General features: G+C 39.0%; 1 protein-coding gene across 7 annotated transcripts in view; it reads right to left on the bottom strand.

Moving 5' to 3' along the window:
- The window catches only part of STAG1 (STAG1 cohesin complex component), a 350,463-nt gene that overhangs the window by 70,135 nt on the left and 267,137 nt on the right, over nucleotides 1–13,191 (bottom strand). For all 7 annotated transcript variants that reach the window (XM_059663860.1, XM_059663856.1, XM_059663857.1 and 4 more), the window contains 3 exons: nucleotides 10,935–11,042; nucleotides 6,204–6,318; nucleotides 178–295 (listed from right to left, as the gene is read on the bottom strand). In XM_059663860.1, coding sequence (XP_059519843.1) covers nucleotides 178–295; nucleotides 6,204–6,318; nucleotides 10,935–11,042 — 341 coding nt within the window. The remainder of the gene's footprint in view (nucleotides 1–177; nucleotides 296–6,203; nucleotides 6,319–10,934; nucleotides 11,043–13,191) is intronic.

The raw sequence follows: 13,191 nt of genomic DNA, 5'->3' as shown, positions 1-13,191 counted from the left end.
AGGTGTTAAAAGCTATTGACACATCCTTACTTGTTAGAGGAGACAAACTGTTCTTTTTGCAAAAAGACACACAGCATTCCTGCATACATTCATTTTTAAGATGTGGGCTATATAGGATGGTATTATTATTAATGGATACCATAACAATTTGTAAACCAACTTGTCACAATACTATACCTTCCTCTCCTTGAACAGGTTCTTCTAATAGCAACTCTGTCATACATTCCCAGTCTTTCAACAGTTCTTGAGAACTCTCCCACAAACTGTCCACCAAGTAGGCTGCATGTTCGTGCAACTAAAAACAACAAATCAAGTGTGACTGAAGAACATTTAATGAAGAAACTACTAATATTTGAGTTAATAAACCATTTTCTTCATAGTTAAAATGGCTTGTTCACAATGTTTCCAATGTATTCCACTATCAATGGAATGTATTATGTAGACTCAAATTAAAAAAAAATTTATATAGTAGTTAATGACATCATTTATAGACAAGGAAAAAGAATATGATGAAGAGAATACCTGAAATTATAAACACTTTTCACTATTCTTGGATTGTCTCTTCTATTTTTAAAAATTTATTTATTAAAGTAAATCAATTACTTTCTCTGCCAATTGCATTTGAAACTTCGGTACCAGCCTAAATACTTACTTTGTATCTTTGTCACCTGTGGTTAAGGTCAAAAGTTAAAGTTACTCCATCTCTCTTTCCTACTTTCATGTCCATTTAACTTAGTGCACTCCACATTCCACTTCACCCTCCCCCAATTTTTGCTGTTCGTTACTTTTGACAATTTTCTTGATATGTACCCACAATAAACAAACACCAAGTTTCTCATCTAACACTTCATACCAAACTCTCTCCCACTTGTTAGCCATTAAACCATGAAGATTACTCCAATAAAGCTCTTCAGGGAAGATAAGCAGATAAGGTGTTTGCATTGTTCTTGTTTCTGCTACTTACAATTAACTTCTCCATCCTTGCATAAAAATTATTCCATCTTTGAGGCTCATATATCCAGCTAAACCACTCTGTAGATAAGTGTTTTCCAAGCTACAGATTGCAACCCATTCATTTTCTGCTAAACTAATTTAATGCATTGAGACCAAAGTTTCAAAAATTGGAACAAAGTAGAAGAGTACATAGCACATCAAAAGATAAGTACTATTTTATATAACTCTTATTTCAGTTATATGTGCTCGTACTTGGTTTTCTCATGAGTAATGTCCCCAAAATGTAGAGCTTTTTAGATCTACTGGTTGTTTATTTGATAGCTTGGCACATTTGGCATGAGTTGGTTTTCTTCCTCACATGCCAATTCCACTATTATTCTTAACTTCAATGTGCATTTTGATGATCAATTTAAAGTTCTGCTTCATTTGACCTTCACAATTCTATACTTCATTTCCACTGCATTTTAAATCTCACATTCTGGTTCTTTAAATGCCTCATGATACACACACACACACACACACACACACACACACACACACACACACCCAGGTCTCCTGATTAGATGGCAGTGATGGGTATACACTAGTATAACAGAATAAGAAAAGAGATTTTAACAAAGAATGTTTCTTGTGAAACATAGGAGATCATACAAGACAATTTTATGATCATGAATCACTTAAATATGATTTGCAATTGCTTATGCAGCTGACAAGAATGCCATAGAGGAGAACTAGGAAATATATTTTAATGTTCTTGTAACACTTTACTAAACAACAGTAAAAACAGGATACAGTAATACCATCTAAAAATAAAGCAGCAGTACATGTTACAAATTATAACTTTAAATAAAAAAGAAAACTGCATAAAACTACTGTACTTATGCCTTTTAATATATTAAAAAGAAAAAAAAGTCTTTGGGCTTTCAGAGATCTAAAACATTTTCCTCAATTAATAATTAACCTAGATCATCATATTCCCTAAACTTTTCATCAAATAATTTAAATAGTATTTGCATGTCTCATCCATATCAATTTTTGAATCTGTTGTTATTATTGAAGTCAAATTTTCATACTGCATTGAATTGCTGCATAATGCTTTGAATCCTGTTCCTCTAAATCCTAAGGAGGCTAAGGGTATAGTTTGAAATGGTCTATCACAAGAATGATCTTTACTGAGTATTTAATGTTTTATCTTAAATATTCACAATCGTTAGGTATTTTACCCACAACATATACTTGCTTTTAAAGAAAACAATGATTTAAACCCTTACTACAAAGTGTGGTTCCTTGACCAGAAGCATAAAAATCACCTAGGAGAGCTTGATAGAAATGCAGTACCTCAGACCCCACCCCAGAGCTACTGAATCAGAACTGGCATTTTAACAATACCCCAGGTAATTTGTATACATATTTAAAACACTGTTCTTAAACATATCCTTTACTCAAATGCAACTCTCCAGCTAGCTTTGTTTCTGACTTTATTCTTGCTCTATTCATACCCAATTTACTTTAAACAAATTAACTCCACTATTTTTCTGTTCCATTTTGCCCTAACCCCAACTCATTCAACTGACTCATTTATCTCAAATTTTATTTTCTTATATGCTGACTGTCCCACTCTCTATTCCTACAGTTTCTCCAGCACTTTCAAATTTGAGAAGTTAATAAAACCTTTTAAGTTTCTTTTCTTCCAAGACATTCCAACACAAACCAAAAATACTTTATCCAAAGTAAAATTAACACATTGCGTACCGCATAGAAATCTCTAAGACATACGCCAGGGACCGCACGTTTTTGGGCAAACTGCACATTATTTAAATCATCATAATACACTTTAGGTGTTGTTTTTCAATAATTATAACATTTTTATTTACAAAAACAAAGTTCCTAGTACTTTTTTAACGTATGGTACTGCGTAAAACATTTTCCTCTATGAAGAGGGACCAAACAAAATTTACATAAGTATCTAGATTCGCTCCTTTTTCCATGGGCGTGAAAAACGAGAACACTCATGAGCGGTCCTTAACAGATGGCATGAGAAACACGAGAAAACTCCTGAGCGGTACGAAATCTGTTAAGAGTCCCAAATTTCTAGATTTTTTCCACTTTCTTTACCACTCTAGTCCCACTCGTTTCTAAGCCAAGTAGCTTATTCAGTCAGGTGCTCTTTAGGTTTAGCTTGTCATTCCCCAGTGTCATAATAGTAATAGATAACACAATTGTAATAACAAAAAGCATGTTAGTGCACAAATCAAAGTTCACCTGCGCAAACACATTGATAGATAATATATTATGAATATTAATTACAAAATTATTTGGGTAATATTGCTATAGAGCTTATAAAAGTAATATTACTCAAATATTTTTCTTCCTCATTAAATAATATAATTTCAAACAAGATAGAATAGTTTTAACCCTTGACAACTTTCAATAACTGTTTAAATAATTTAATTTAAAAATTACAGTAAAATACTCAAGAAAAACACAAAGCAACAATAAGCATGCAGTATTGCAATACTGTAATAGTTTAAAAATAGTTTAAAATTTTTTCTATATTCAGTGTTGATCCACACCTGCATATCCTATCCTCATCTAATAAAAGAGAAACATGGTAATTAGTGTACAACCGCTACCCTTCCCATTGGCTAATCAGGGTGATATGCAAATTAACTGCCAGCCAAGATGGCGGCTGGCAGCCAGGCAGCTTAAAGCGAACATGAGGCTTGCTTGCTTCAGTGGCGGAGGACTCCAATGTTCCCCGCCTGCTACTGCCGTTCTCTGAGCTGCAACTCTAAGCAACTATGTTACAAATATAGAAGCTAAACAAAACCCCAGAAACCTGCTTTAGTCCGCCAGGCTTCAGCCAGCAGGATCGCAACATTGTTTCAACTACAGAAGGTAAACAAAGGCCAGAAACCTGCTTTCAGCAGCGGAGGCCTAAGAGCTGGAGCCAAGCCTCAAAGCTAAAGCTGGCCCAGAATAAAAAGAAAAAGAAAAAAAGAAGCAGTTGGGAGCTTCAGTCACCTGCAAGCCTGAAAACAGCCCTCAGCCCCTTACCCAGACTGGCCAGGCACCCCAATAGGGACCCCCACCCTGAAGGGTGTGTGACTAGCTGCAAACAGCCATCATCCCCTCATCTAGGCTCGCCAGGCACCCCAGTGGGGACCCCCACCCTGATCCAGGACACCCTTCAGGGCAAACCAGCCGGCCCCACCCATGCACCAGGCCTCTATCCTATATAGTAAAAGGGTAATATGCCTCCCAGCACCAGGATCAGTGGAGCCACAAGGCCTCCCAGCACCGGGATCAGTATGACAGGGGGCAGCGCCCAAACCCCCTGATCGCCCTGCTGCTCCGTGTGTAACAGGGGGTGGGGCCACAAACTCCCTATCCACCCTGCTCTGTTCGTGACAGGGGAAGGCGCCCCAACCCCCTGATCAGTCCTGCTCTGTGCCTGATAGGGGGAGCTCCCCAACCCCCTGATCGCCCTGTGGCTCTGTGTGTGACAGGGTGCGGCGCCACAACCCTCTGATCGGCCCTGCTCTGTGTGTGACAGGGGGCAGCGCCCCAACCCCCCCCCCCCAACGGGCCCTGCTCTGTGTGTGATGGGGTAGAGCCATAACCTCCCCATCAGCCTTGCCCTGAGTGTGAGAGTGGCAGCGCCCCAACTCCCTGATCGGTCCTGCTCTGTGGGTGATAGAGGGCGGCGCCCCAACTCCCCTATCAGCCCTACTCTGTGAGTTACAGGGGGGAGCTCCTCAACCCCCTGATCGGCCCTGCTGTGTGCGTGACAGGGGGGAGCTCCCCAACCCCCTGATTGGCCCTGCTCTGTGCGTGACACGGTACGGAGCCCCAACCCTCTGATGGGCCCTGCTCTGTGCATGACGGGGTGGCGCCGCAACCTCCCCATCGACCCTGCCTTGAGTGTGACAGGGGGCGGTGCCCCAACCCCCAATTGGCCCTACCCTGAGCATGACTGAGGGTGGCATCGCAACCTCCCGATCTGCCCTGCTCTTTGCATGACAGGGGGCGGCGCCCCAACTCCCCAATCGGCCCTGCTCTGAGCCCGACCAGGGGCTGCACCTAGGGATTGTGCCTGCCCTCTGCCACCCGGGAGTGGGCCTAAGCCAGCAGGTCGTTATCTCCCGAGGTGTCCCAGACTGTGAGAGGGCACAGGCCGGGCTGAGGGACCCCCCCCCTTCCCTCCCGAGTGCACCAATTTTTGTGCACCGGGCCTCTAGTCCTATATAATAAAAGCCTAATATGCTAAGTGTCCTACCATTCAACCAGTCACTATGACACGCACTGACCACCAGGGGGCAGATGCTCCAACCAGTAGATTAGCTTGCTGCTGGGTTCTGGTGGATCAGGACTGGGCGAGATGGGCCAAACACACCCTGGAGCCCTTCCACTGTCCTTCCCCGGCTGACCAGCCCTGATTGGCTCCATTGGGACTGAGTGAGATGGGCTGGACACGCCCTGGGGCCCTCCCGTGGTCCCTCCCCGGCCCCAATTATGCACTGGTGGGGTCCCTTGGCCTGACCTGCACCCTCTTGGGGGATGTTGAAGAGCCGGATTTGGCCCAATACCTGCAGGCCAGGCCGAGTGACCCCACCAGTGCACGAATCTGTGCACCGGGCCTCTAGTATACCCATAAAAGGTAGAGTACTGATTCCATAATCAGGCAATCTATGGAGGCAATTTGGTAAGAAACAGGCTTATTTTCATTTGATTGAAAAACATCGATTTGAGACAGTAGAGGGACTTGGGCCCAGGAATAAAAATAGTGGCCAGAAAGCCATGTTAAGACCAGGTGGCCAGAAAGATTAAAAAAAAAAAAAAAAGTAAAAAGAAAAAAGAAACAGAATTTTCTCTCTTCTAACTGCTTACTTTTCTTACCCTGCCATGGAAAATTCCACAAGCCTACCTTTTTAAAAAGTCTGTCTTTTCATGCAAACCCGCTTTGCCCCCAAATTACAAAATCAGCCAAGCAGAGCCACTCCCCAATCGCCTTCACCCTTCCCACAGGCAGTTCAGAGGACATTCCTTTCCTCTGTGCTGTCTCCTTTGTGCTCAAGCATATGCTTAATAAAATAGGTATGAAAATTACACTGTGGTTTCTCCTTCATTCTTGGGAACCCAAGAACCCAAATTCTGGTACAAATTAACTATAAAAAATTTAATGACAATTGTATTTAATTTGAATTCCAAAACAAACAAAAAACAAAATAGTTATGTTTAAAATTTACCTCACTTTCAAGAAAGAAAAGAACCAGCATCCTAATGAGATTCCCATTCGGACTGTTCCTTCCCCTCCTTTTTGCTAACGCTTCTTCTGCTTGTGGGTCATGTCTGCTAAACAGCCTGGTAATAAGTAACAAAACAAGAACATCACAAATTTATATAGATATAAATTTTAATCTTTTCCTTCACTGTACAAAAATTATTTTGGTGTGAATAAAAAAATGCATATATATCAGAGATCAGGTTACTGATTTATTTCAACACAAGTATGTAATTGATATTTTTATAGATAAAAAAGAGGTTAGACCTGAACAATTTCACACAGTTCAACCATATATGAAGTGTAAAAGGAAGCTTTTTTACTGATGACTAATTAATGTTCAAAAACTTATAAAAAATAGAAACTATTTTTTCCTTATAGGAAAGATATATAGAGTATATAATTTTAAAGTTCTACTTCCTTAAATATTGATTTCAAAGTCAAGTAATTATAGCATTTAACCAAATGTCCCATCAATAATTTAAAAATGAATACTTTTAGTCATTACTTCTTACATTCTTTTGTACTTATTAGCCTATTACCTAAAAACAGTACTCAACTAGCTCAATAGTATTGAGTAAAATGACATAAACATTAAATTTATAAATATACCACTTAGCAACAAAACTTCTAAAATATGACAAAGAAATGACCTCAAAATTTTTATTTGCTAATAAGTTTTATTCTAACAAAATTTAAAGACTGCAAAAGGTGCCTTAATCCCAGGTATGGCTCTAGGTAAAAGGGATATAACAGTGAACAAAGACAAAACGGCTGCTTTCATTGAGCTCTCGCTCTGGTGGATAAAGATAAACAGATAAATATATAGTTTTCTCAGTTGTTATAAGGAAAAATTAGGAACTAGGGAAGGGGATATGGAGTGTCCTAATTTAGATATGGACATCACAATGGGCCTATTAGAGGACAGGCTAAATAACTGAAGGAAGAATAATTTCAGGGGAGCAAGAGGAAGCAGCAGCTTGTCTGGGTCTAACCCTCTGAACCTGTCTTCAAGGCCCCCTTGTTTCTGACTCCCAGTGAGCTAAAGCAGCCTCACCTAGCTCTTCTGTTGCTTCTTCCATCTAAACCCTTCCTTGTTTCAACAGTTCCAGCTTAAGTAAACATACTCTCTCAAAGAAAAAAAATTTCATGTGTCATAAAAATAAATCAATCTCAAGTAGAAAATTAGTAGAGAGAAGTTGAATATTTGGATAGGGGCGGAGATAGTTTATGGCAGGGGGAGAAGACTAGAGTATTATCTTGAAGTATATTGGCATAGCTATCATACTGGTTTAAAAGAAAGTTTTCCTTATTTGAGTGGCTTTCAGAGGGGAACAAATGTACAAATTTGGATAATTGCATTTACTGTATATAAATATGAGGTACTAAGAAATTAGCTAATATTTAAAACATTAAAATGTAGAATTTTTGATGACATTAAGATATTCATTTCACATACATTTTACTACTTTTTTTGGATACTTGGTTAAGCTCATAAAATAGACAACAAACAACCATGAATGTATGCGCATGCATGCATTTTAAAAAAAACGTAATCATGGCCCTGGCCAGATGGCTCAGTTGGTTGGAGTGTTCTGAACACCAAAAGGTTGTGGGTTCGATTCTCGGTCAGGGCACATGCCTAGGCAATCGATGGATACTTTTCTCTTTCTCTCTCTCTAACCGCCCCCTCCAAAAAAACCCCCCAAAACAATCAATCAATATATCCTCTGGAAGCCAAGAGACATATGAAAACATGCTCAAAGTCACTAATCATCCGAGAGATGCAAATCAAAACAACAATGAGGTACCAACTCACACCTGTCAGAATGGCTATCATCAACAAATCAACAAACGACAAGTGCTGGAGAGGATGCGGAGAAAAAGGAACACTCGTACACTGCTGGTGGGAATGCAGACTGGTGCAGCCACTATGGAAAACAGTATGGAGTTTCCTCAGAAAGTTAAAAATGGAACTCCCACTTGACCCAGTGATCCCACTTCTAGGAATATATCCCAAGAAACCAGAAACACCAATCAGAAAGGATATATGCATCCCTATGTTCATAGCAGCACAATTTACCATAGCTAAGATTTGGAAACAGCCTAAGTGTCTATCAGCAGATGAGTGGATTAGAAAACTGTGGTACCTCTACACAATGGAATACTATGCTGCTGTAAAAAAGAAGGAATTCTTACCATTTGCGACAACATGGATGAAACTGGAGAGCATTATGCTAAGTGAAATAAGCCAGTCAATGAAAGAAAAATACCACATGATCTCACTCATTTATGGATAATAAAGACCATTATAAACTGATGAACAAAAATAGATACAGAGGCAGAGCAGCATCGAACAGACTGTCAAACTAAAGCGGGAAGGCCGGGGAGGATTGGGGGGGCGGGGGGTAAGAGATCAACCGAAGGACTTGTATGCATGTATATAAGCATAACCAATGGACACAAGACACTGGGGGGTAGGGGAGGCTGGGGGAATGTCAAGGGGGGGTGGGGTGGGAAGGAGACATATGTAATACTCTTTGTAATACTTTAAGCATTAAAACAAAATTTTAATATATATATATATATATATATATATATATATATATATATATATATATCTCCATTCATCTTCTGGTGAGGATTAAAAAAACAAACAAAAAACTTAATAATATAATTCCTGAGGCTACTCTATAGTTAAGAGTTTAAAGATCACAATACTGAATCATGGGAGAATGCTCAAAAAGATCAATAAGAATCAGAAGTTCTCAAACAAGTTTATGAGAAGCTTTTAGCTGAATAGGAATTGGATTCATTTTCACAAATAACAAATATAAGGGAGCTTACATGTGGATTTCTATGTAAAATATTCCAATTTAAAAAATTTTAGCAAGTATTTCAAATTTAGGAAAATGCAATACAGATTAAAGGCTCGTTCTGGCTCAACTGCTACCAGTTTATGGTTTCTATTATGTAGAGAAATAACCTTTTTAGTTTATTTTTTCTTTGAAATTAGAGCAATAAAGTCTTTCTAAAAACATAAAGCCTTTTGAAAGTTAAGTAAGAACAGAAGCTAACTAGAATATAATAGTCCTAGAAAAGGAAGTAAAAACTACAAAATACCCTTAATATTTATGACAAACAACACCTCAAGATAAATATGGAAATAGCACTATTCTATTAGCCATAGATCAGAGTCACTGGCAAATTTAATATATTAATGTAAAAGTCATGCTTGAAACGCTTGCCTTTACTCTTTAATTACCAGCACACACTAGTACCCAGCTTCTTTCTTACAGAAATTTTTTTTCACATAGACACAACTTTGAGAGGTATTACTGAATAGAGAATAGTTTGCTATTGCAGCACTGAGATCCAAATTCTGGATGGAGGCCTGCTCATTATCAAAGTTAATCATCCATGTACAACAGTTGCTCAGTGCAAGATTTATATCTATGCTTAGCATAGTCACAAGTTACTACGTGTACTGGACTTTTGGGTTCATCAGTCACAAAGTTAAATCTATGAATTAAAAAACAAAAATAAGAAAACTCATGTAGAAATGTTTATATTTCATGAACAGATTAATCAACTAATAAATTATATAGTAGATTAAGATATAGTAGATATATGTATAGTAGGTAGACCACAATAAAAAATGTATTTCAGAAGACTAATTATATTCATAAATTCTCATTAGCTTTATGTTTTGTCAAAAAATAGATGAGGTTTTACTTTTTTTAAAAAAATATATTTTATTGATTTTTTACAGAGAGGAAGGGAGAGAGATAGAGAGTTAGAAACATCGATGAGAGAGAAACATCGATCAGCCGCCTCCTGCACCTCCCCCACTGGGGATATGCCCACAACCAAGATACATGTCCTTGACTGGAATTGAACCTGGGACCCTTCAGTCCGCAGGCGGACGCTCTATCCACTGAGCCAAACCAGCTACGGCGAGGTTTTACTTTTTAATTAAACTGCAACTGTACATATAATTTTTAGCATCACTAAGGATTTTCAATTAAAATAATCCTCATCCCAACAGAAAGAAAAGACATGAAATACTGAGCATTTTAAAGGTTATTTTATTTATTAATTTTTTAGAGACAGAGGAAGGAGTGAGGAAGCCAGGGAGGGAGAGAGAGAAATACTGATTTATTGTTGTTCCATTTATCTATGCACTTATTGGCTTATTCTTGTCTGTGGCCTGACCAGAGATCAAACCTGCAACCTTGGCATACTGGATGATGCTCTAGTCAACTGAGCTACCTGGCCAGGGCCTTGAAAGTGAATTTAGATACAAATGTTGAGAAGGTAAGATGAGAATTCAGAATTTTAAATAAAAAAACAAAACAAAAAACAACAACACATAAAAACAAAACACTGATGAAATCAAATATCAATTTCTGAGGGAGCTTTTATAAATTTCATGCACTTCTTCAATTTTCATTCACACATTTAAAGGGGAACCATCCTTTTAAATTTCACAGAAAAGAGATGTCACAAAGAACATTGTTCCCAAGGATGTGATTCATGATGTGCACAAAGGCTGTGAGGATATTACACTCTCTAAAATCTGAAATGACCAATTCTAGCACTGTTTTCAGTCACTACTATTCTCTTCTACGAACTCTAAAACTATAAAGAAACAAAATATAAAAGAAGAACCTGGTTTCAAAGGTAAGTAACTCACTTTTTGTGAAGGAATTCTCCAGCTGCAACAGCAACAGGGCGATGTGCTGAGTACACCAAGTGGTAAACGTTTTCACAATCTTCATTAGAAAGAGCTTCTTCACTTCCACTGAAAAATTCAAAGTGACATGTGAGTCAAAACAAATGCTTATTTTTAGTTCTAACTTTAAGTTTTGTAAAGTTCATTATAAAAGCTCAAGGCATATGGATTTTATTTTCATCTTTTTAATCTTACTTTGAAAATATTTCTCATATCATTACATAAAATTCTGAAAATACAAATAAAACAAGAAAATAAATTGTCCACAATTCTTCCTGCACATAACCATAGACAATGACTATTAATATCTTAGAATATATATTAGCTGAAATTAGCAAGTTCTTTAAATGTGCATGAGATTTTTGTTGGTAAGCAATGGAAAGATATTTATCCATTTCATAGAGTGAAATTATTATTATGCTATGTAACTTTTCTCTCCATAAATGCCTATTTTATATATATATATATATATATATAATTATATATATAATTTAAAATATATATATACACACACACTAGTGGCCCTGTGCACAAAATTCGTGCACAAGGGGAGAAGGAGTTTGGCAGGGGCAGGGAGGAGTATCCCTCAGCCCAGCCTGCACCCTTTCCAATCTGGGACCCCTCAGGGGATTGTCCGACTACTGGTTTAGGCCACATCCCTGCAGGATCGAGCCTAAACCGGCAGTCGGACATCCCTCTCACAATCCGGGGCTGCTGGCTCCTAACAGCTCACCTGCCTGATTGCCCCTAACCCACTCTGCCTGCTGGCCTGTTTGCCCCCAACTGCCCCCCCCTTCTGGCCTGAGCACCCCTAACTGCCCCCCCTGCTGGCCTGATAGCCCCCAAATGCCGCCCCTGCTGGCCTGCTCACCCCCAACTGTCCCTCCCTGCCGACCTGATTGCCCCCAACTGCCCCCCCTGCTGGCCTGATTGCCCCTAACCGCCTCTGCCTCGGCCCCGCGACCATGGCTTTGTTTGGAGGGACATTTGGAAGGTCTCCCGGTCTAATTAGCATGTTACCCTTTTATTAGTATAGACTAGAGGCCTGATGCATGAAGTTCATGCAAGTGGCTCGGCCCTCGCAGCCGCAGTGGCTTGCCTCAGCCTTCACAGCCCCAGCTTCGTCTGGAAGGTCATCTGGTCTAATTAGCATATTACACTTTTATTAATATAGATTTTTTCTTTTTTTTAATCCTCACCTGAGGATATTTTTTCATTGATTTTAGAGAGAGTGGAAGAGAGAGAAAAAGACAAAGAGAAACATTGATGTGAGAGAAACACATTAAGTAGTTGCCTCCTGCATGTGCCCTGATCAGGGCCTAGGCTGGGGAGGGGCCTGCAACAGAGGTATGTGACTTGATCAGAATCGAACCCGGGACCCTTCGGTCCACAGGCTGATGCTCTATCCACTGAGTCAAACAGGCTAGGACTAAATTTTATTTTATCACCATATTTACAACACTATTTAGTGTTCTTTTTAAATAAAATTAATCTAATGGTCACAACCAATCCTTTACTAACACTAATTCCTACCTTTCCATTCATGTATTCTTAAAGTATGAGCCATTTCTTAGTTTGCTGAATGTGTCCTTAAGTATTTCCCACCCCCAAAAAAGAAAATATACTATAAAAAATACACACCAAAAATCAACTATTTCTTGATTAAAACATGCTTAAATATGTCTGCTGTCAGTGTAGATTCACAACCACTAGGTGGACTATAGAATTCTTGAGCTGTACAGGTTTTTGACAACATGTAGGAGTGTAAGCTCATTACCCAGAATTCAATCCTGGAGATGCCTCAGAAGCTCGGAGGAAGTTAAGGGATCTGTCAAATACACATAAAATTACAGTGACCTTTGCCAATGTCCAACTTATACCTCTAAATTATAAGGTTGGGCACAAGGTAAGGCCTAAGTTGTCTTATTTTTTGTTTGCTTTTTTAAAATATATTTTTTATTGATTCTAGAGATAGGGAGAGGGAGATGAAACCACTGATGGGCTGTCCCACCAGGTATTGAACCCTCAACCTGGGCATGTGTCCTGACTGGGAATCAAACCTGCCACCTCTTGGTTCCTGGGATGACTTTCAATCAACTGAACCACACCGCCGGGCACTACAGCTTTAGTGCCTAAGTTTTTTGTTGTTTTTTTTTAAACATATATTTTATTGATTTTTTACAGAGAGGAAGGGAGAGAGATAGAGAGTTAGAAACAT

Source organism: Myotis daubentonii, chromosome 14, assembly GCF_963259705.1.
Source record: "Myotis daubentonii chromosome 14, mMyoDau2.1, whole genome shotgun sequence".
Lineage (NCBI taxonomy): Eukaryota > Metazoa > Chordata > Mammalia > Chiroptera > Vespertilionidae > Myotis > Myotis daubentonii.
The sequence above is the reverse complement of the archived record's forward strand: the minus strand, read 5'-3'. Positions and strand labels throughout refer to the sequence as shown.